This window comes from Drosophila guanche, unplaced genomic scaffold (assembly GCF_900245975.1).
Source record: "Drosophila guanche unplaced genomic scaffold, DGUA_6, whole genome shotgun sequence".
Classification (NCBI taxonomy): Eukaryota; Metazoa; Arthropoda; class Insecta; order Diptera; family Drosophilidae; genus Drosophila; species Drosophila guanche.
Window position 1 is genome coordinate 186,511 of NW_022995747.1, and position 19,650 is coordinate 206,160.

Here is a 19,650-nt window from a genome sequence, read left to right on the forward strand (position 1 = left end):
GGAGAGCACCGGGAGTGGAAGGGCAGGCAATTAGCCTGGACAATTGATGCTCATCCTTATCGGCGTATACGGAGGAGATTGAACTGCGCTGCCCTGGTAATCGTCTACAAAATTACAAGGGATTATCCCTGGGATGATGCTGCACGGCTCTGCTGTCTCGTAATTGGCTTTAAAGTTCTCCAGTCTGAGAGCCGCAAACTTCTTAAGGACATGTACTCGCACTTCCTTCATGCGTGTGCGATTTGCATTCCCATCCCGCGTTGCCTGCTGGCAAATATCCTGTGTGTGAACGAGTCGTAAATCTTTTGGCGGTGCGTCTGCCCCTCCGCTGCGCTCCTGGCTGGCTGGCTGGCTGGCTGGCTGGCTGGCTGTCTGCCCCATAAATCATATGCAGCCAAGTATCCGTAAGAGATGAGACACGAGCCAAGCAGATTCGAGCATTTTTACGCTCTTGACGGGCGGAACTTCGTCCCACTCAGTTCTCGTCTGCTGGGAGCCACCAAACACTCTTCAAGTTTTCAAGCTTACCAACTGCTGTGTTAAAGGTTTCCAATTGGAGGAACAGCTTGAACAGATTTCAGTTGTGTTTAAACCCCGAAACAAAAATAAAAATGGGAGCTTACTATACAAATAACGTTTGTGTTTGATAAGTTCTCTCCACCGCATAGATTATTCCATTGCACATTTCTGTTTTGATTGTTTTGTGGCAAACACAATCTTATATTTACTTTTCATCTCCCGAAATATCAAGTACAAGGCAACCCTTCCCTTTCCGCGGAACGAAAAAAGCAATCTCAGCTCGGGGCCGGAGGGCAAAACTATCTGGGAGTGGCGCACCCAGGACGCATGCGGGACATACCCAGGAGACACTCTGCCAATTAACAGTTACATGTGTTTGAACGGAATAATTGGGTTGCGTGACGGCCAGGATAATGGCAGGAAGACAGAGGGATGGGGTAGAGCTAAATAGTAAACAAATAGAGCGGCTCCAAAGTAAACCGAACACAGAACTGGGACCGCAGCACACATGCCGCATGGATAACCTATGCAATTATAGTGATTCCAGATAGTGCGTCATCGCCGTCATCGCTAAACACCGGGGAAGGGATCTACGGAGAAGAACTACCTACCCATCATCATAATCATCAAAGTCTGCCGCAGGACAAAGGCGTTGCTAAAGTTATTAACGCGTCGTGTGGCGTCAATCAACTTGGGGGCTTCCCAGCTCTCAATTTGCATGTCCTCGTGGAAGGGAGGACGCACCCCATTCGAATTCCAACCCCCAGCCCATTCTTAGGGCTACATTTTTGGGCTGAAAAGAGCGGAAAACTTGAGGCTTGAGGCTGGTCCCGAAGTTTATGTTAATTTAATTGCAACACCAACCACATTAGAATAGTTGCACGTATCCTTATGAAGGATGAGCTGTGCAGGAAAGGGTTTCCCCCGGCGATTGATGCGTGTTTGCCTTTTGCGGCTGCCGATGCCTGGATGCCTGGATGCCTGGATGCTGCTGCCGTTGCCATTGACAAATGCCGAGACAGGGTATCGTATCCTTAATTAAGTTCCCTGCCAGGGACTCTTAATTGCGTTAACTGGTGTGTTTGCTCACGACAGAAGTGTGCTATGTGCGAACATCATCCATCGATAGTTCCACATTTGATATGCCATCAAGAGGCCGCACACATCAAAGGCAGACCGTACACAGCCATCATCAAATTTAAATTACGTTCAGTCTTCAGTCTCACATGCAGTGACGGGGAGTCCTGGGAGGTAGAAGCGTCTGGGTTTTATTTCTGAGGTGTTTTCAAGATGAAGCATGATGAAGTTTTCAAGCAGCGATGCTTTTGAGGGCTTTCAAATGAAGACTTGTTTTGAGCACAAGTCAGAATCGATTGCAAGTGGATTTCTCTATTATTGTAGAAGAGAGACTAGTCCTAGATTTGAGTACCTTGGACTCTGTGTTACTTATCAGAGGACTCTCAAAAGCATTCAAACCCGTGATGGAGAAATGAAAATATCTCTCCCTCTTCTGGAGTCCAGCAAATGTTTATTTATGTGCATCGCAGTTTGTATTTATGGCCGAATCATGATGACAAATGTCAGATGTGGCAAACACTTGAAATGGACACCACTCCTCCGCCCAACTCCCAGAAGGAGTCACCCTCAAAGCACTTGGTTCAGTGTTGCGGAAACATTTTGCAAATATTCTTCGGCGAGTCGAATCGGGAATAGGAAATATTTATGGCTCGCTCAGCACATTACACACCTAATTTCTATATTAGTTTTTCCTGGGATGGACAGTGTCCATACATATGGACGAGCAGTGCTGAGCCTGAATATTTATACAGCTTGATTGGATTTTCGTCACGCCCTCGGACAGAGCCCTGGCCGTTTGTCAGGATGGAGTGTGGAGTGGCGGATGTCTGGCCATATTTTGATGGTTTCATTTTTGTTCTTATGGCTGCCTCATTAGGACCCATCGCATCTTTGTTCCTTCGTTTGTTTGCAAAGGGTTTAAGCCCAACAAATGACTGCAATTCGTGAGCAGGATCCTTGCCCCAGCCTCTTGGCTGTTCCCCAATGTTGGTTCGGGGAAGATATCGCTGATGATTTAATCGTGCGGAAATAATAGTTATAAATATGCTTTGTCCTTTGTTGGTTCCGGCATCTATCGCGAAACGATTGAGCGGATCCGCACGGCTGCTTAAAAGTTTCCATTTAGCGAAGCTTTCATTGAAAACTCATAATTTTGATTTACGGATGGGCTGGGGGACAGCTGTTGGTATTTTAACAATGGATGAGCCATACACCCCAGTGACTCATCCCTCATCATGGGTTCTGTTCTGGGCATCGCATGTATCGCATTAGCACCTCATTTGGATGCTGGGCAAAGAATTTAGGGGGGAACTGACGGGCTGGACATGCTCTAGGGCCAGGGGGATACTTTAAAGTGGGATATCCTTGGTGGGAAGACAGCTGCCAGTGCACTCGATTTGCATTTTCATGTGTCGGGAATCGCTTGATTTATGTGTCTGAATAAAGTAGAACTGCCCCTGATCTGGGCGCATAAATTTAAGCTAACCAAATAATTCCCAGTTCCCAGGAGACATCCCCTTTCCCCATCTCCTTCTCCTGCCCCTTCTCCGCTCTCAACTCCAAAAACAAACGCAATTGAAGCCTTGAATTGCAAATGAATTAATTTTCGGGAACAAAGGCGCTCAAAAGTTGAAATTGAATTTGTTGCTCATTAAAACGAGAGCACCACTTGCCGGAGCCACGGAGCCATGGAGCCACGGAACCACGGAGCGACAGAGAAGGAGGCGTATCCACTGGGTGTGGGTGTGGGTGGATTGTAGATTCAACCTGGAAAACCACTTAGCCACACACGCCGGCGCCAACACCAACACATGGCCAAACCGCACAACATGTTATGGCCACAATTAAGGCCATCAGTTCAGAGGGAAGACATATGCAAATGGGCCGAAACGAAAACCCCTTTTGCCATATATCATCTATAGGGATGGGGGATGGGCACGGGGCTCCATGCTGTGCCATCATTTTTACTAGATCTAGAACCATCCCCGCCCGAGAATGGCTCCCCATGAATTTTAATTACGGCGTTGATATTTCAATTTCAATTTAAATGCTGTGAGCTCAGTTAATTCCATTAATAAATATTTATGGTGGTTCGGCGCTTAGCGTCGCAGTTGAAGAACCCCTTCTTCAAAACGGAAAGGGTCCGGTCTGCTCGCTCTCCGGCCATGAGGCCATCGCTCTTAGCCAACTGTCAATCGACGAGAGAAGCAGAAATTACGTGCTCCCTTTTACACGGGGACACACACGGTTCAGGACAAGGACATGCCACATGCCACTCGTTAGACGGTCAATTGATTGATGGCCACATTGAGGAATGTCGTGGCAGACAATGGCCTGGATCGGAATCAAGTTCGGCATCAGGATGAGGACATCGCATTGAAAAGCACTTATCGCACCTCCATCCTGGCAACTCCTTCTACGACAGTTGAAATTAAATCAGCGCTGATTCCAGTTGGGACTTTAAATGAGACTGCCGCATCTCTCCACTCGAACTACAGCTCCATCCACCAATGCTCTAATCCCTTCCAGCAGTACAGTCAGTCCTGGCACATGGCTCCTGTCGGACAGCTAAGCCCTTTGGCAACTCGGGAGATTAACTCAAATTTGTGGCGGCACAGTAAATTTCACGACTCGGCATTAAAAATTAAGCGCCGCCGCAGAAAAACGAAGGCAGTTGACTTTGTTGCTGGCATCTCTTCTGCACCAGTAAACTAATTACACTGATCAGCATGGATTACCCGTACCAGAACTCAGTGGAATTTCAAAATATGATATCCAGATACACTAAACTCTTTCTATCTCTCTTCTCTCTAGTTCCCTCTGCTCTGGAGTTGTTTTTCCATCACTTTCATCACTATCATGCGCTGTGGACAGTGCAGCCCTTGCAGCACAGTGTAACACTCGTTCGTGACTCTTTCGCGTTCGATTCTTCCGCCCCAATAAATTTCACCTGAGTCGGCGTTGTCACGCCTCTGCATATGTCTCTCCCGCAGCCATCCTTCGTTGCTTCCTTAATTTATGTGAGCGAAAGTATCTATGCATCTACCTCCGCGTGTGCATGGAGGCATGTATCTGTGTGTGGTCTTTTGAAAACTTGCAGGTTGTCTGGTCGGATTTGTACAGTTGAGAATTCACAGTCAAAGGAACGCAGCCCAGGGCTGAGTGAGGACGAACATTCTCGCGAAGCGAACGGAAGGAAGTACGGATTCCCACGACAGGAGCGGGGATGCATGAGGGAAATCGAATAAAAAATCCATTTGCCAGGCGTCGCGTTCTCCCTTCCCTTTACCTTTTTCTTCCTATTTTTTTTTTTTGGGGTAAATGTGGCTATTTTTCACTCATATTTCAGCGGGAATGGAATTACAAAACAAATTACAGAATCCCAAATACAAAATAAGAGGCATATTTCTCACTTTTATGATGTTTACTGGACACGCCCCCAGCGAACCCCTGCTTCTGGTGACCTTTCACCCTTATTAGAGCAGCGGGACAGCGCAGCCTTTGCCTCTGCGATGTGTTTTTTTTTTGTAATTTTGAATTTCGAATGGAAATTTACATAATTTATGGGCAGCAACAAAAGTCACACACAGATACGGGACCCTGAAGCAGGAGCAGTGGCCGTAGCATATGGCAGGACCGCATTTTTTTCATTAAAAATATGTTTATAATTTACGATTTTTTAAACCTCGCGACAACAAATGAGACGCAAATTATTTTCGGTTCATTTGGAGTCGACTTGGTCCTTGATTTGGTCAGACTCGCGCCTCATTAAGAGCTCATTAAAGTCTCGAGAGTCGAGGAGACCGCAGCGCCAGTTATTCTTGAGCATTTTAACACGTTTTTAATTTTAATGCATTTTATGGCGCCCCTTTACGATGTCTTCGCCAGAGCCACAGCCAGAGCCAGAGCCAGATTCCCCTCCCTGTCAATGGATGCTCCCGCGGGCTGACTTTCACTTGTTGACTGCTGCTCCGCGGCATCCTCGTCAACGTCACCGCACATCAGGACATCAGCACGTCAAACTTCATTAGGAAGGGAAAGTGGAAAGCATGTGTCTGAGGATGGAGGTCTGAGGTCGGAAACAGAGGGTGAGGCGAGGGTTGGCTGCTGCTGCTGCTGCTGTTCATTGTTTTTATGGTTTGCGCTAATTAGTTACGAAGTCATAGAATTTTACAGGAATTGCTCTCGAGGACTGACAACGAAGTTATCGTCATGTTGCCTGTAATCCTCCCCTGCTCTGCTCTGGTCTGAGGCAGTCATCGTTTGTGGTTTACGCCGTCGGCATAGAGGAGGAAAGCAATACGTTTATTCCAACAATTTGTGTAAACTCTCGCCACAAATTAATCAGAAGGGAGCCATCTCCAGAAAACTGACCACTTGACCAGGCCCGCAGACGGACTATTCATAAGTCTCTGGAACGCAGCGAATCACAGCCAAAACCGAGAACCCAGAACCCAGAACCCAGAATGCAACCAATTACAGAGAAACCCATTTTACAAAGTGATAGACCAGGATCCAAGATGAGCCCGCTCCGAGAAAGATGTTCGCCGAGTCCATAAATTTGTGGGCGACACGGACATAATTATGCAGACAGGCAGGCGGTCTTAAGGGGTTATGGTAAAGGGAAGAGTTACCCCTGGAATCCTGTATTTTAAATTGAAATAAGTATAAAGAAACGGCTATAAGATACCCACTACTCGGGAACCGCTGGAATTAATGTTGCTGCTCGTCTGGCAGATTTATCGATTCGATTCTTGCTTAAGAGCATATCTAGCAGATACAGGTGATCAGACTGGCAGACTCACACGAACTGGAATATACCCTTTCGATGCTACGTTTACCGGGTATAAATAGCACGCCCCGCTGTTATAAATCAAAGTCAGTGGGCTTTGTGTGGGATTTGCCGAAAGGAATTTGTAGACATTAAGAAAGTCCAACTTCTACATTAACTCCTTCTGCCAATCGTAGTCTTGTCTTCCTGTTGCTTGCATTCTGTGGAATGGTGGCTTTCAGGCATTTGAATAAAGTTGGACCTTGTTTGGGGAAAGTGTCGCTGACATGTTAAGGCTTCTCCCAGATTTATGGCCCTGGCCAAGAAAAGAAAGGACCTAGAAGGGCGGAGGAGGAGTGACAGCTGGAGGTGGAGGCGGAGGCGTATGTCCTGAGCCAATTTAAAAATTGAATTTCAAATCCTCCTGCTCCGCTGCCGGCTAATCATGCATCAGATTGGTTCAGTTCGACACATGTGTGCGGTTGTTAGATCTCTTATCGTGGCGAAATTTTGACACATGCCACACCAAATTCCGTTCTCCATTGTCTCCGGCACTCTCCGAGGGGCCTAATGCGATTATTTGCTGTGTTTTTGCCCCAAATTCTGCAAAGCAAAGGAAAGCCATTTGAGCATCAGAGCTGCTGAATAAATTGGATTGTAGATGCTCATAACTGTCACACATGGCTCGTGCTTTGTCGACACCAAACCACCCAAACACAAAATGAACAAAAACATGAAAACAAAAAAGAAAAGAAAAGTGAAAAGTGAAAAGGGAACATAAAGGTTGAGAAGACTAGCCGATGAATGGAATACCCTTGCACTGCTAGGTCTACTATTCCATAGTTTACGATACAGATTACGAACAGATACTTCAACCATTAAGCCTCGATAGATTTCACATTCGACCCCTTGCAACTTGGCAAAACAATAGTCCCCTTTTGGCAGGGTGTTTAGAAAAATTCAGCGTAGTTTTTTCAATAAACCCATCAAAAAGTACGAGTGCTGATGCTTTTGAGCCCTCACCCCTGGCATTGTCCGTGCCGGTGGCCCTGCCAATACGCCTGCCCCTGTGCCCATGAGGATGTCCTCCAGGCAACTCATCGTAAACACAATTTGATTTATGGACAATGTGGAAATTGAAAATTGTCGCATGGTCACTTTAATTTCTGAGTTATGCGACTTTAAACCGAGTTGAGGGATGGCCCCGGGCCGACGCCACTGTCGCTGATGAGGCAGGAAGTGAATTATGTCATGCTTCATTGTGAGGTTATGTAGCGATGACACACGGTACAGTCGAGACTCTACACACAGAGCTGCTACCGACGAAACTGTACTTGTTGACTGCGCCTCCGCTCCTGCCTCTGCCTTGCTGCCTTGGGTTGTTGCGTGCGAAAGGAGGAAGTGGCACGCGTCGCTTGTTAGTCGGTCGCTGTTGCAAGTTAAAGAGCAATCGGGGCGCTCCAGGACGGGGCACCAACAACCCTCATTGTCTCAGCTAGTCCTCGTCCCCGTCCGAAACAGGGGATGGGGTTGTGTTTGATGTTTGCCTGTTTAGTGCTAGCCGTTGAAGTGCTTCGATGGTTTAGTGTCGGATTATAGTTTTGACATTTGTCCGATCGGCGTGCAGAGCGGCTGATTGCAGATGAGTATCTTCGGAGGCAGATGATGGATGCTCTCCTCCTCTCCGCTGAAGTGTGAAATATGCCGTTAACTTGTCCGCTGTCCGCTGTCCCTTCTCTGGATTCCATTTATCGATAATGGAGGACATTCCACGCATCGCTCATACCCGAGAATGTTAACCCTTTTGTTGACCCCTTGGGGCCGCTTGACAAAGTTTCACTTATTTGGCAATTATTGGAAATATTTTCCAGTTTTAATTGAAAAACTGAAACCGAAGCTGGCTCTCCCGCTGATACCCATCTGGCTGGTCTGGGCCACTTTCATGCATGCCTGCACCTGCTGCTGCTACTGCTGTTGTCCACAATTAAAATTGCTCACTCCCGCAGCCCCAACCCCTGGCAGGGGTCCATAGGAAAAGTTTTCATGGTTATCACTTTGTGCCTGCTCTGGGGGGTTTTATTTTTCATGGCTTTTCAATTTTAATTGAAATTTATGCACATCTCTCAAAGGGTTTGTCCGCACCAAGTGGGCCCACTAGCCTCCTGCTAGCCTGCCCAACACTCCTCCAGCCACGTGTTCGCCAAAAAAAGTGTTGCAAATTGTTGAAAATTTCAAATTTACATGTACAATCGCCTGGAGCGATCCTGGAAGAAGGGAAAGTGGAATGGAGCGGGGGAAGGGCTGAACGGAGTTCTGTGATTTACAGCCCGCACTTTGGTAATTTACGAGCCGCAGCACTTGAAACAGAAACATAACCCAACAGAACCGAACCACACCAAACACGGAAAGTGCATGCAAAACATTTTGTTATTTTGTTGTTGCGGCGCCATTTTATTGCCTTTCGGTTTGTTCATGTGTAAAATTTGAAATTGTTGTAAATAATTACCCTAATGGCTGTATGCCCCATCCAGTCTCAGTTCAGTGTTCCATGCTCCATGCCTCATGTCCTCGTGGACCAGTTGCCACTTCTTTTTCTTGTACAGTTAATTTGTGAGTCGAGCAGGCAGCGTCGCCATTTGTAATTAAGCCTAAACCGTTAATATTTCAGCCAGATAAGAGAAACTGCACCCTATCCTATACCCAGCATTCCCCATTCAGAACCATTCCCATCCCAAAGATACCCATAAATTCTGAACCAAAACTTGGTCCTTTCGACCAGGATCAGCAGCAAATTGTTGGGGAAACATTTTACGGTTCGGCGAAAGCGAATCTCTCCCATGGTCGGGTGTTAATTTCCAGCCAGATTTTTTCTTATCTCGGCCCCAACGAAAGTGAAAACTTGGTTTCCCTCGGCTTTTGCTTCTACTTGTTTAGCCAAGAATTTAATTAGCATACCGAATCGTTAACAAGATTGAAAAGCCCCTGAGTTATGCACAAGTTTCGCATGTAAATATCGGCTGGGGTCTGCAAATGGAAAGTGCCTCTTACTCCGAAATTGCCGAAATTGTAATTAAGAAATATGCCTCTCGACCTGAAGAAAATTGCTTGCTATGCAGCAGGAGATGGGGACCGAAAGAGGTGCTGAATCAGTGAATAGAGAATTACATAAATCAAAATAAAAGAATTTTATAGGGATACAAAACATAAACGACTACAATACGATGCTTATATTTACAGTATCTTACATTTTAGCTTTATGTGTAATGGTTTGCTAAGCTTTCAGATGAATCTTTAACTTTGAAAGAATCTATAATAACATATTTGGATGTTCCAACCATATAATGGTATCCGTAATCATCCATAAATCGACTAACTCTGTGCACTGAGCATCATTATACTAAGAAGCTAAGGCTATGCTTAAGTTAAGGCGCGACTAACATCCAAAGCGAGTGATTCCGATCCTAGCCAATGTGGATATCTAAAAGTAGAAGGAGTAGAAGGATCGGTTAGCTGGTTGGCTTGACACAACACACGACACAACTTACTATTATGATGGATGTTTATGTTGATTTTTGGAATCCTTATTTTAGGTCTCGCTCTGCCTTTAGGTTTAGGGGCCGCGAAGGCATCGCCGGAGCAGAGAACAAAACACACCACGAACAGAAGCCAGCCGAACCTGAAGTGTTTCATATTTATTGTGAATACTCGAATTAATGGCGGAGATTAAGCGAGGCTGAGAGCTGAACGAGCACTGAGGTGAGGCTGATGACTCTTCTTAAATAAATCTGAATTTTGAAAAAACTTTTCGGGAATTCTCTGAAATAGAATAAAATCACCGAAACGCTGATTATGATGAAGTCAATGAGGCTGTTATCTGCTTGGATTTTACCACCGGGCGTGCTTATCAATAAATCCGAAAGTAAACCCCCGAGCAAATGGAATACCCAGCTGAACGGATCTACCCGTAAGAACTTGCTCAACCCATTGTCGGGGAGACAGTGACAGCCCCTGCACTCGAGTGCCGACTACTCGAACATAAACATGCATAAATTGCATTATAAGCGACCCAAACAAAGCATTAACCATCCCAGCTTTCCCCTCCCGCTGCCCGAGCAGCCATAACTATTCATTATCGACACATAAACGACCCTGCGACCCTCTCCGGGGCCAAGGGCAGGGCAGTCATAACTTCAAATTTTTATTAAATAAACAGAACAAAGCAATGGCCGGAAAATGTCACACACTCGCACTACAGAGGGGAGGACACAGGGAGGACCTAGGACATATGCACGAGCATCCTTCTGACCCACTAAATTGGATATGCGAATTGCATGGCTGAAAGAAGTACGCAAAGAACCCTTTCTATCCTAGAGCCCCTCCCATCTCTCTCCAGCACATCCTGCGTAATTCAATATTTGACTATATGAGATTTATGGCCACAGGGTCTAGAGGCTTCCGCTGGGCTGGCGACGTCCTCGTCCTAGTCGTCGTCGTCGTTTTATTTGTACAAAGTATAATTTTTGATTTAGTGCGATTTGTGTCAACGGTTCGAGCGCCGCACCGCACACACGGGGGGTGGCAAAGGGTTGAGGTTGAGGCGAACGCAATAGTTTCGCAATATCCGAAAAGCGAAAGTTTGCCTCGCTTTGTTTGCCTTGGATGCGATGGTGCGGATATGAGACCGCATGCTGATTGTCATTCAGGATTCTGGAGGGAGTACTCCACTCCATCCTCCTGCAAGGCGGAAGCGGATGTTATGCCAGCGGAATGCGCATAAAAGTTTATTATTATGCCAGAAATTTGGTGAAAATGTAAGAGAACTGGCGAAGAGCAGATGACAACAAATTGCTATGTTTGGCTTTCGCGAATACGCGAGGGAATTAACGGAGACACCTCGCGGCAATGGCAACAACCTCTTCAACTGGGGTGGCTCGGGCAGGTACACAGGATGCAGACGCCAGTGCCTCCCGATAAGGCGCGAAAGTGCTTGGCAGAGGGCAATTTCCCGCGAAAATTTGCATAGCTCGTGGGCGCGAACAATCGCAGCCAATCAAAGGGTTGCCGCACGGCCGGAAGCGCGAGACATGCGAATTTATTACAGGTTGCATTAAATTTAATTTTCATTCGGAGCGTGTGCGGAAACTACCAATGGGCCCGGCCAGGAGATTGACTTACCCAGTCAGGCGCGTAATGAGATGAGGTGTTAGCGTTTCTTCATCTCCTCGATCTGTTTGAGCAGCAGCTGCATGCGATCCTTCATCAAAGGCTGGCCGCGCTGGGTGCGCTTGCTGATTGCCTTGGTCTTCTCGAGTCGCTGCTTCTTGTAGGCCTTGATGCGGGCCTCCTTCTCGGCCCGCACCTGTTGGCGCTCAGCCTCGGCTTTGGCCGCATTCTGCTTACGGATCATTTGGCGGATCTCGGGCTTGTTGGGTTTATCCTGAAATGCAGTACGCGATGTATGAGTGGGGGCGGGGCGTCTTAGCATTTTGCTGCTACCTACTGTTTTAGGTTTCGGCTTGCCCTTCTGCTTATAGTTTGGCTTTTGCCATTGCGTCGCCTTGGCATGGCTAACCGTGGGCTTTTTACTCGGTATTCCCTGCGATTTTTGTGTTTTCGGCTTCATTTTATTCTACTTTTGATGTAAACAAAACGAAAAACGTGTTAGCAGACAGCTGTTGCTTTTCGCATACCGATATATCGATTGCACAGTGGCAGTGCTGTAAGACATTGCGAACCCAGTACTGGGCAGCAACACCATTTGTATATTGATAACTATCGCTTACGGTATATTTCGGCATATTTTTGAGGGTTAGGCGATATATCTTATCGATAGCTTACCGTAGCTCCAGTCCATTCATTAAAAATGTTAAAAATTGCTAAATTTATTGCACACAATGGCAAGTAAATTATCTAATTATTTTAGCATCATCTAATCTAACCATTACCCACTAGCTACAGTTGTCAATATAACTGGCAGCCGACTGGCACGGACTTCAAATCGCTTTTATGCCCAGACCGGCAGTGTCGAAGACAAAAACATCACAACACGAGACTCGGATGAACCGATTGACATAACGAATCCCTTCGAGAAGGACCCCCAGCAGTGCATCCTGTGCAAGAACAACATCACCCCGCACTACAAGAATGTACGGCTGCTGTCCCAGTTCCAGTCGTCCTACACGGGCCGCATCTACGGACGCCACATAACCGGGTTATGCAAGCAGAAGCAGGATGATGTGGAGCGGGCCATTCTGCGGGCACAACAGTGTTTGCTGATGCCGGGCTACCACAAAGACCTGGACTTCTTGCAGGATCCCAAGCTCTTCGATCCGGAGCGGCCAGTGCGGCCTCATAAATATTAGTTTGGCATTTTAGTTTTGTTCAAAATTTGTTTTTAATGCGGAGTAATACATTTTGCCACCGTGAAGCATCATTGTCTTAATGTCAGTCCTCCTCCAGGTACCTCAGCATTTCGAGGGGAATGCGTAGGTGAATCAACAGATTTTTCTTTGTCGGGCGGGGAATGATCATGTCCTGCAGGGCGTCCACAGTGACTCTGAATCCCCGCCGCCAGGTCACGATGTCTGCCTGCAGTTCGGGGATTCTGCTGTCTTGTGGCTCTTCTTCGTCAACCGTATCCTCTTTGTATTCCTCTTCCTTCCGTTCATCCTCTTTTGTCTTCTTGTCCACTGCGTATTCCTTCTTTTCTGGGTTAATGCATGGTGTATTTTCGGTGGCTTTTGGAATGAGCTCATTCTCCTTAAGTACGCTGGCGGTTGCGAACTCCAGCCGCTTCTTGGTCAGCTCTGTACGGATGCGAGACAATCCGATGCGTTTGCGACAGTTTGTGGTCAGCGGCAGGGCGCGGGGAGTCTCTTGAGTCTGATGTGAAGGTGTTGTGGCTCCGACGTCCTCCCGTTGCATCCGCAATAAAGGAGTGGTGTTGCACAGCCGCCTTGACATGCCAATCCGAGGCCTCCGCCCCGACAAAGGAGTTCCGTAGGCTTCCTCACCCATTCTTGATACGCGAATTACATGCGAAATATAAATGGTTTTAAATTGTTCACAAATTTTAGAAAAGCGCAAGGCTGCCAGACTTTGAAAAAGTTAGTTCCAAAAATACACACTGCTATAGCGCCATCGCACGCTGGGCAAAACAGCAAATCTAACGGAATAAAAGAAAAAATTGTCAAATCAATTAAAAATTTGTATCGCATTTAACTTAATATTATTCTTATACGTTGTTCAGCTTGGGTTAGCTGCTCTAAGAGGCACGCATAATGCATGGAGACCAAGAACCAGTTTACAATAAGCTCAAGTGAATTCATTTAGTTTTTATTGTATTGTTCTTTATTCTATATAATTGGTATGAATATATAAATCACGCGCTAAATATCCTGTCTTTTGGGGATTTTATAAATGGTCTACAAAAACTATGCGCGCTCTACTTGCTAATCTGTTCTATGACTAAAAAAGTGACCTGATACTGATACATACTGAAATTGGGAACGCCCAACGATCCGTGGTATGGTGGCGGATGCCTCACCAACTCGGGTGTACACATTTTGGCTTGAATCTGAGTCTCTCCTCCGCTTGTTTCACCTCCTCTCCTAAAATCCAGTCTGATATGAGTAGAACTAATCGTAGGTTGAGGCCACGGGGCTAAAGCGATTCACTTAAAACTGAAAAATGAGGGTCTGATGACTGAAGGCATATTGCAAAGATCGCCAAAAAGGTAAATATTGCAATTACAGGTTTGAGAATGGTCGCAGGTTGCAGCTGCAGGACGCAGTTCCCAGATTGGCAACAAAAGCACTTACAAACGAATCTATATCGATGCATTAAACTACGGTACGACTAAGAAAAGGGGTCCATGTCCATCTCCATCTCCATCCACTACGGTACTACGGCAGCTTGTGGTAGCGCTCGACGTCCGCGCCCCGGAAGCTGACCTTGCACACGCACTGCTGGGTCGACGACAGCAGGACTAGACACTCGCGACAGACCAGATGCTGACAGGTGCGGATCTCGTAGCCAAATTGACTGCTGCGGCAGTTGATGCAGCGGGGCGGTGTTCCAGATCCTGCAACGGATCCGACCTGGGTGAAGCGGGTGATCTTCTGCAAAGCCTGCTGGAGGGCATGGTCAATGGAAGATGGACCTGTCGTCGAGGTAGATGCGACTGCAAGCGACTGGTGAACGCTGCTGGCAGTGACTGTAGCACTGGCCGAGTGGTGGCTGTGTCTGGCCCGCTTCGCAGCCGGCGGCGAGGCGGGGGACTGGCCTGGGAAAGCCGCCGTAGATGAGGTGGCCGTGAAAGTGACGGTGGATTTGGTCTTGCGCTGCTGATGCTTGTACGCGCTAGAGAGCGAGGAGTAGGTCCCGACAGCGATACTACCCTGTCCTGGCAGGCACATGCTGCTGGCGAACTGGGAGGCGTGGCGGCGGCGCATTCGTGAGCTACCCAGCGAGCGGGGCACAGTCTTAAAGTGCTCCGAGTTATCCATTAGGAACTTTTCGATGCGCGCCTTGAGGGCGAGGTTCATTACTGCTTTGCGCTGTGAGGTATATTCGAGTCCTGTGAAGGGATCGGAGGGCTGGCGGCCCCACTTGCCCTCCTCCACAGCGTGCTTGTCAATTGTGGACTGGTCAACCACCTTGCCGGAGGGCAGCACCGTGGGAAAGATCTGAAAGAAATTGAATTCCGTGAGCAACAACACGGGAATTACATTACAACACGGAATCTCACCATTAGCTCCCAGGTGAGGGAGTCGAGGAACTCTTCGGGTAGCGACAGCGTCGACTGCTCGCGCAGCTCAGGTATGTGGCGAGAGGGTGACCGCTGTCCAGCTGGGTGCTGAGCCTGGTCCCGCTGTCCGAACGGATCGCTAATCTCGCTCCAGATGGTCTTCATCAACTCGCGGTCGCCCTTGTCCAGGGAGCGGGCAGGCAGGCCCCAGATTTGAATCTTTCGGAGCACCGGTGCACAGCGTTCCGTGGCACGAATCACGATCTTCACGCTGTTCGTGTTGGCCAGGATTTTGTGGGCCGTCTTGAAGAAGAACACCTTCTCGCTCTGCTGCTGGGCGGCGGCCGCGCTACTGCGGGAATTGTAGTCGCTCTGGTAACAGAAAGTCACCGAGTCAACGCCCTTGGACAGGTCGCGGACGTTGGCCACTCGCTCCCAAATGCCGTCGTACTTGCTGTGCACCTCGAAGGCCGTGGACCGGAAGGCGCCTGAGGTGTGCCACAGCTTTATGACCTTCATGTCGATGGCTTTGGGAAAATCAAAGACGATCTCAACGGGCGGCTTGCAGACGGCGAAACACATGAAACCACGCTCCAGCTGCTCCCCATCGTTAGCTATCAGGTTGTCGGCTGTGTAGCCGTCCTCGCACACGGCCTCGCATTCCACGGAAGGCTTGAGTTTGGGGTTGAGGAAGTTGATTAGGCTACTCATGCCTCTCCTCTCGAATGCGCTCTAATCTCAAACGCTGCAGTTGTTCACGAGCCAGCACAGCTCGTGTTTCTCTGGTGTGCTGTGGTGTGGTGTGGCCCCACCTGCTCTTTATTCGCACAGAAAATGGCGTCACTGCCTCTGCTTCTGCTCTGCGTCTCAGCGACAGCCTCCTGTCTGTCTGTTGCGTTGCTGCTGGCGTAATCACAGTCCAAGCATGAAAAGGCAGAGCTCTTACAATTCCCTATTCTTGATGCTGTGCAGCGATTTAGCTAGCATCTTATTACGCACTTGACAATTATCGCCTTTTGCTATATTTATAAATTTATAAATCTTTCGAATTATCGAAAATGTGCGTATGTTATCGCCTTTGCAATCAGTGTGACCGCGGATTTATGGAAACAAATATTCCGTCTGAACCCCAAAAATGTACCGAAAAATATCTTAACATTTTCAAAATATACCATAAATATACCGTAATCTTAAATCATTTTCCTCTAGTTGATGTTCTATTTTATATTACTAGCTAGTTAGGAGTCTCAGCGCTGAAACTAGAATTTTATCCAATTTATCAATCAATTCTCCACAAGATTTCACGACTTTTTTTTTCTTGGAAGGTTTCCAAATTAAGTGGTAAGCTAAAAAAGTCAACCCACCAAAATAACATAATTTGACAATTTGTTCCTTGTCAACCGGTATGTATAATATAGTAAGGGCGTTTGTATAACCTATTTCCATATATTAATATTACAATTTAATTTTAAAAGCTTCTCTCAAACATTAATAATGACTTTATCTAAGACTGACATGAGTTTAACCTATTCATACGTATGAACTGACTGATCTATGCACAAACTTTAACTGCATAACCAAAAACTAGTGATCAATTAGCCACGATATTTTTGTGCAATAATGGAATTAGTTTGGCGGTCACATCTACATATATTTTGAAAATATACCAATGTTCTATCGCAAGATATGGATTATGCATCTTCGCTCAAGTTTTCCTAGTGAACACGTCCACTGTGTTTGCTTATATCTGCCACACAAGTTTGGCAAGTGTGGAACCAACTAAAAGCCGAGCCCCAACTAGTGTGTTCCTGCTGAGCTGTGCTGAGTCGGCAGGCGAAATTGTTTTATGAGGAGCTGCATTATAATCTGCCCCACCGGAGGCAGATTAGAGCCAGAGGCACTCGAGAATGCCTCATGAGGGCACAAAATAAAAGTTCCCAGGCGGAATGCGTGAGATTATGGTAATCTTTGTCGGTGTGAGCGTTTTCCCATTCTTGTCAATGGCTTGACCAACAGTTGGTCGAAAGATAAGAGGCTATTACTGGCGGATGAGTTTCGGCGAAGCTATAAGTGGACCCACGGCAGGTGCGACGCCCTCAGTTGTCCAGGAAGCGACGGCCATGAAAGGAATCGTGCTCATGCTGCTCTGCGGCGCGCTTGTCGCGTCCGCTGTCAACCTGCCAGGAGTGCCTGTTGACTTTGAGGTGGACGACAAAGTGCTGTCCGCCATTGCGGACGACGTTGCGGATCGCCTCGCCAAGGAATACCTCACCTACATGAAGACGGGCGTGGAGACGTCGGCCTTCAAGACACTGACCTCGCAGCTGGCCAAGTCGCACAGCCAGAAGGACATTTTCACGCGGAATCTGCCCGAGCTGGAGCCTCGCGACAGCTTTTTTGTGTGCGTTGCCTGCCGTTCAGTGATGCGCGTCTTTGCCAAGACCATCCGGGAGGAGGATGGTGAACTCCACGGCGAGGATAGTGCAGTGTTCATGAAGAAGTTCGCCATGGACGTGTGCAGGCGCCTCAACCTGCAGACCGAGGAGGTGTGCGAGGGCCTGATCGACTCCAACATGCCCAGTGTCGAGTACATCATGCGCAACTCTGAGATCGACTCTCAGAGCTTCTGCTCGCTGTTCATGGAGTTTAGCTTCTGCAACACTGGCTCCAACCAGGACTACAACTGGACTCTGACTGTGGACTCCACGGGCGAGGCCATCACCGGCCCCAAGGCGGACACCCCTCAGGCTACCGGCTCTGACCTGAAGATCTGTCATTTCAGCGACATCCACCACGACCCGTTGTACGAGCCCGGCAGCCTCGCCTCCTGCGCTGAGCCAATGTGCTGTCAGCGGAACAAGGACACGGTCCAGGGAACCAGCGAGGCAGCAGGCTACTGGGGTGACTACCGCGACTGCGACTTGCCATGGCACAGTTTGGAATCGGCCCTCGATCACGCCGTGGCCACCGAGAAGTGCGACTACGTCTACCAGACGGGTGACATTGTTGACCACATGGTCTGGGCCACATCTGTGGAGAAGAACACCGGAGTACTGACCAAGGTCAGCAGCCGTCTAAACGAGGCATATCCCGATGTTCCCATCTACCCCTGCATAGGCAACCACGAGCCCCACCCACTCAACCTGTAAGTAATCTTATTTCACATTCCGTTTCCATATATTTTATGCTTATCTTCCTACCCTACCATACCATACCAGCTTCAGTCCTGAGGGAGTGCCCGATGATGTCAGCACCAAGTGGCTGTACGAGCATCTGTACAACGACTGGTCCAAGTGGCTGCCGGTCGAGACGAAGGAAACGATCCTCAAGGGCGGCTACTACACTGTGTCCCCGCGCCAGGGCTTCCGCATCATCGCCCTGAACAGCAACGACTGCTACACGGACAATTTCTGGCTTTACCACAGCGGCACGGACAAGATCCCACAGCTGCAGTGGTTCCACGACACGCTACTGGCGGCGGAGAAGGCGGGCGAATATGTCCACATTCTCACACACATCCCCTCGGGCGATGGCACCTGCTGGTCCGTGTGGGCCCGCGAGTTCAACAAGTGCATCACACGCTTCCGCGGCACCATTAGCGGCATCTTCACCGGCCACTCGCACAAGGACGAGCTGTTTGTCTACTACTCGGATGAGGGCCATGCCACCGCTGTGGCCTGGAACGGCGGTGCTGTCACCACCTACTCCGATAAGAACCCCGACTACAGGGTCTACGACATCAGCTCCAAAGACTTTGGCGTTCTCGATCACCGCACCTATATTTTCAACTTGACGGAGGCCAATCTGACGCCCGATAAGCAGCCCGAGTGGTTCTTGGAGTACGAGTTTGCCAAGGAGTTTACAGGGGACACCAGTCCAGCGGGAATCGACAAGCTGCTGGACGAGTTTGCCGACAATCCGCAGCTCATGAGGAAGGTATCTTATGCCAGTCCTGTCCAGTCGTATTTGCATTTGCACCTAACACTGTTCTCTTCCGTAGTACTGGCGCTTCCGTGTGACTTCTGCCGATCCGCAGATTAACCGCGGCTGCGATCGCAACTGTCTGGCTGGATCCCTCTGCCGCGCCTCCGTGACCATCAACAACCAGCGCGAACGCTGCGAGGAGCTCAGGGAGCGACTGTTTTTGGCTGTAAGTGACACTAATTCCCCTTAAAACTAAAGCTTTTCAATACATATCCTTTGTGTATTCTTAGCTGGACAACGAGGAGACCACCGGACCAGGGGACGATGATGATGATGATGATGATGATGGAGGAGCTTCTGCCCTGGGCCTGCTCAGCCTCAGTTCTCTGCTGGCTGTGGCTCTGTCCGTTCGCTTAACCTTCTAAGCATACTCGTAGCTCATAAGTTATATAATTCCATTTTGACTGTATCCCGCCCCAACCCCATCCCAATCCACCCAATCAGTGGCAAATAGAAATTCGCGCTTATCCCTATCGAAGCTGCTAATCTCTTGTTTTTTTTGGCAGTTATCTCCTGCCAAACATAGACTTTGCTTTATAGCCATACAGCC

General features: G+C 48.2%; 6 protein-coding genes across 8 annotated transcripts; 2 read left to right on the forward strand and 4 right to left on the reverse strand.

Annotated features, from left to right (window-relative positions):
- Positions 1-9,528: 9,528 nt before the first annotated feature.
- On the reverse strand, positions 9,529-10,168 carry LOC117583295. Its single transcript, XM_034271536.1, has 2 exons — positions 9,913-10,168; positions 9,529-9,845 (listed from the first exon to the last, which is right to left on the reverse strand). The coding sequence occupies exons 1-2, from the start codon at positions 10,055-10,057 to the stop codon at positions 9,829-9,831; spliced, it is 162 nt and encodes a 53-aa protein (XP_034127427.1). The 5' UTR covers positions 10,058-10,168; the 3' UTR covers positions 9,529-9,828.
- LOC117583294 (thyroid transcription factor 1-associated protein 26) lies at positions 9,529-12,074 on the reverse strand. Of its 3 annotated transcripts, none has more exons than XM_034271532.1 (3): positions 11,868-12,073; positions 11,543-11,804; positions 9,529-9,845 (listed from the first exon to the last, which is right to left on the reverse strand). In XM_034271532.1, exons 1-2 carry the CDS (start codon positions 11,988-11,990, stop codon positions 11,571-11,573), a joined length of 357 nt encoding a protein of 118 aa, XP_034127423.1. In that variant the 5' UTR covers positions 11,991-12,073; the 3' UTR covers positions 9,529-9,845; positions 11,543-11,570. The 3 variants fall into 3 exon arrangements, with proteins under 3 accessions (XP_034127423.1, XP_034127425.1, XP_034127426.1); XM_034271534.1 differs by lacking the exon at positions 9,529-9,845 and adding an exon at positions 9,913-10,043; XM_034271535.1 differs by lacking the exon at positions 9,529-9,845 and adding an exon at positions 10,163-10,183 and having other exon boundaries at positions 11,868-12,074.
- A 69-nt stretch (positions 12,075-12,143) lies between these two features.
- On the forward strand, positions 12,144-12,800 carry LOC117583453 (28S ribosomal protein S18c, mitochondrial). The gene is made up of 2 exons (XM_034271753.1): positions 12,144-12,264; positions 12,320-12,800. Exons 1-2 carry the CDS (start codon positions 12,231-12,233, stop codon positions 12,727-12,729), a joined length of 444 nt encoding a protein of 147 aa, XP_034127644.1. The 5' UTR covers positions 12,144-12,230; the 3' UTR covers positions 12,730-12,800.
- LOC117583452 lies at positions 12,741-13,445 on the reverse strand. Its single transcript, XM_034271752.1, has one exon. It carries the CDS (start codon positions 13,382-13,384, stop codon positions 12,812-12,814), a length of 573 nt encoding a protein of 190 aa, XP_034127643.1. The 5' UTR covers positions 13,385-13,445; the 3' UTR covers positions 12,741-12,811.
- Positions 13,446-13,694: 249 nt separating this feature from the next.
- On the reverse strand, positions 13,695-16,203 carry LOC117583252 (RING finger protein 37). The gene is made up of 2 exons (XM_034271478.1): positions 15,117-16,203; positions 13,695-15,054 (listed from the first exon to the last, which is right to left on the reverse strand). The coding sequence occupies exons 1-2, from the start codon at positions 15,825-15,827 to the stop codon at positions 14,272-14,274; spliced, it is 1,494 nt and encodes a 497-aa protein (XP_034127369.1). The 5' UTR covers positions 15,828-16,203; the 3' UTR covers positions 13,695-14,271.
- Positions 16,204-16,901: 698 nt separating this feature from the next.
- LOC117583080 (sphingomyelin phosphodiesterase) lies at positions 16,902-19,578 on the forward strand. The gene is made up of 4 exons (XM_034271257.1): positions 16,902-18,261; positions 18,335-19,052; positions 19,117-19,266; positions 19,331-19,578. The coding sequence occupies exons 1-4, from the start codon at positions 17,165-17,167 to the stop codon at positions 19,463-19,465; spliced, it is 2,100 nt and encodes a 699-aa protein (XP_034127148.1). The 5' UTR covers positions 16,902-17,164; the 3' UTR covers positions 19,466-19,578.
- The last annotated feature ends 72 nt before the right edge of the window (positions 19,579-19,650 follow it).

What these genes read in the sequence shown, in the direction of transcription:
- LOC117583295 (XM_034271536.1), bottom strand. Translation starts at nt 10,057, where the DNA reads ATGAAACACTTCAGGTTCGGCTGGCTTCTGTTCGTGGTGTGTTTTGTT.
- LOC117583294 (XM_034271532.1), bottom strand. Translation starts at nt 11,990, where the DNA reads ATGAAGCCGAAAACACAAAAATCGCAGGGAATACCGAGTAAAAAGCCC. An exon ending in GCAAGCCGAAACCTAAAACA is followed by an intron (nt 11,805 to 11,867) that starts GTAGGTAGCAGC and finishes ACTGCATTTCAG; the next exon opens with GATAAACCCAACAAGCCCGA.
- LOC117583453 (XM_034271753.1), top strand. Translation starts at nt 12,231, where the DNA reads ATGTTAAAAATTGCTAAATTTATTGCACACAATG. An exon ending in TAAATTTATTGCACACAATG is followed by an intron (nt 12,265 to 12,319) that starts GCAAGTAAATTA and finishes ATTACCCACTAG; the next exon opens with CTACAGTTGTCAATATAACT.
- LOC117583452 (XM_034271752.1), bottom strand. Translation starts at nt 13,384, where the DNA reads ATGGGTGAGGAAGCCTACGGAACTCCTTTGTCGGGGCGGAGGCCTCGG.
- LOC117583252 (XM_034271478.1), bottom strand. Translation starts at nt 15,827, where the DNA reads ATGAGTAGCCTAATCAACTTCCTCAACCCCAAACTCAAGCCTTCCGTG. An exon ending in CCCTCACCTGGGAGCTAATG is followed by an intron (nt 15,055 to 15,116) that starts GTGAGATTCCGT and finishes AATTTCTTTCAG; the next exon opens with ATCTTTCCCACGGTGCTGCC.
- LOC117583080 (XM_034271257.1), top strand. Translation starts at nt 17,165, where the DNA reads ATGAGTTTCGGCGAAGCTATAAGTGGACCCACGGCAGGTGCGACGCCC. An exon ending in ATCCGCAGCTCATGAGGAAG is followed by an intron (nt 19,053 to 19,116) that starts GTATCTTATGCC and finishes TCTCTTCCGTAG; the next exon opens with TACTGGCGCTTCCGTGTGAC. An exon ending in GGGAGCGACTGTTTTTGGCT is followed by an intron (nt 19,267 to 19,330) that starts GTAAGTGACACT and finishes GTGTATTCTTAG; the next exon opens with CTGGACAACGAGGAGACCAC.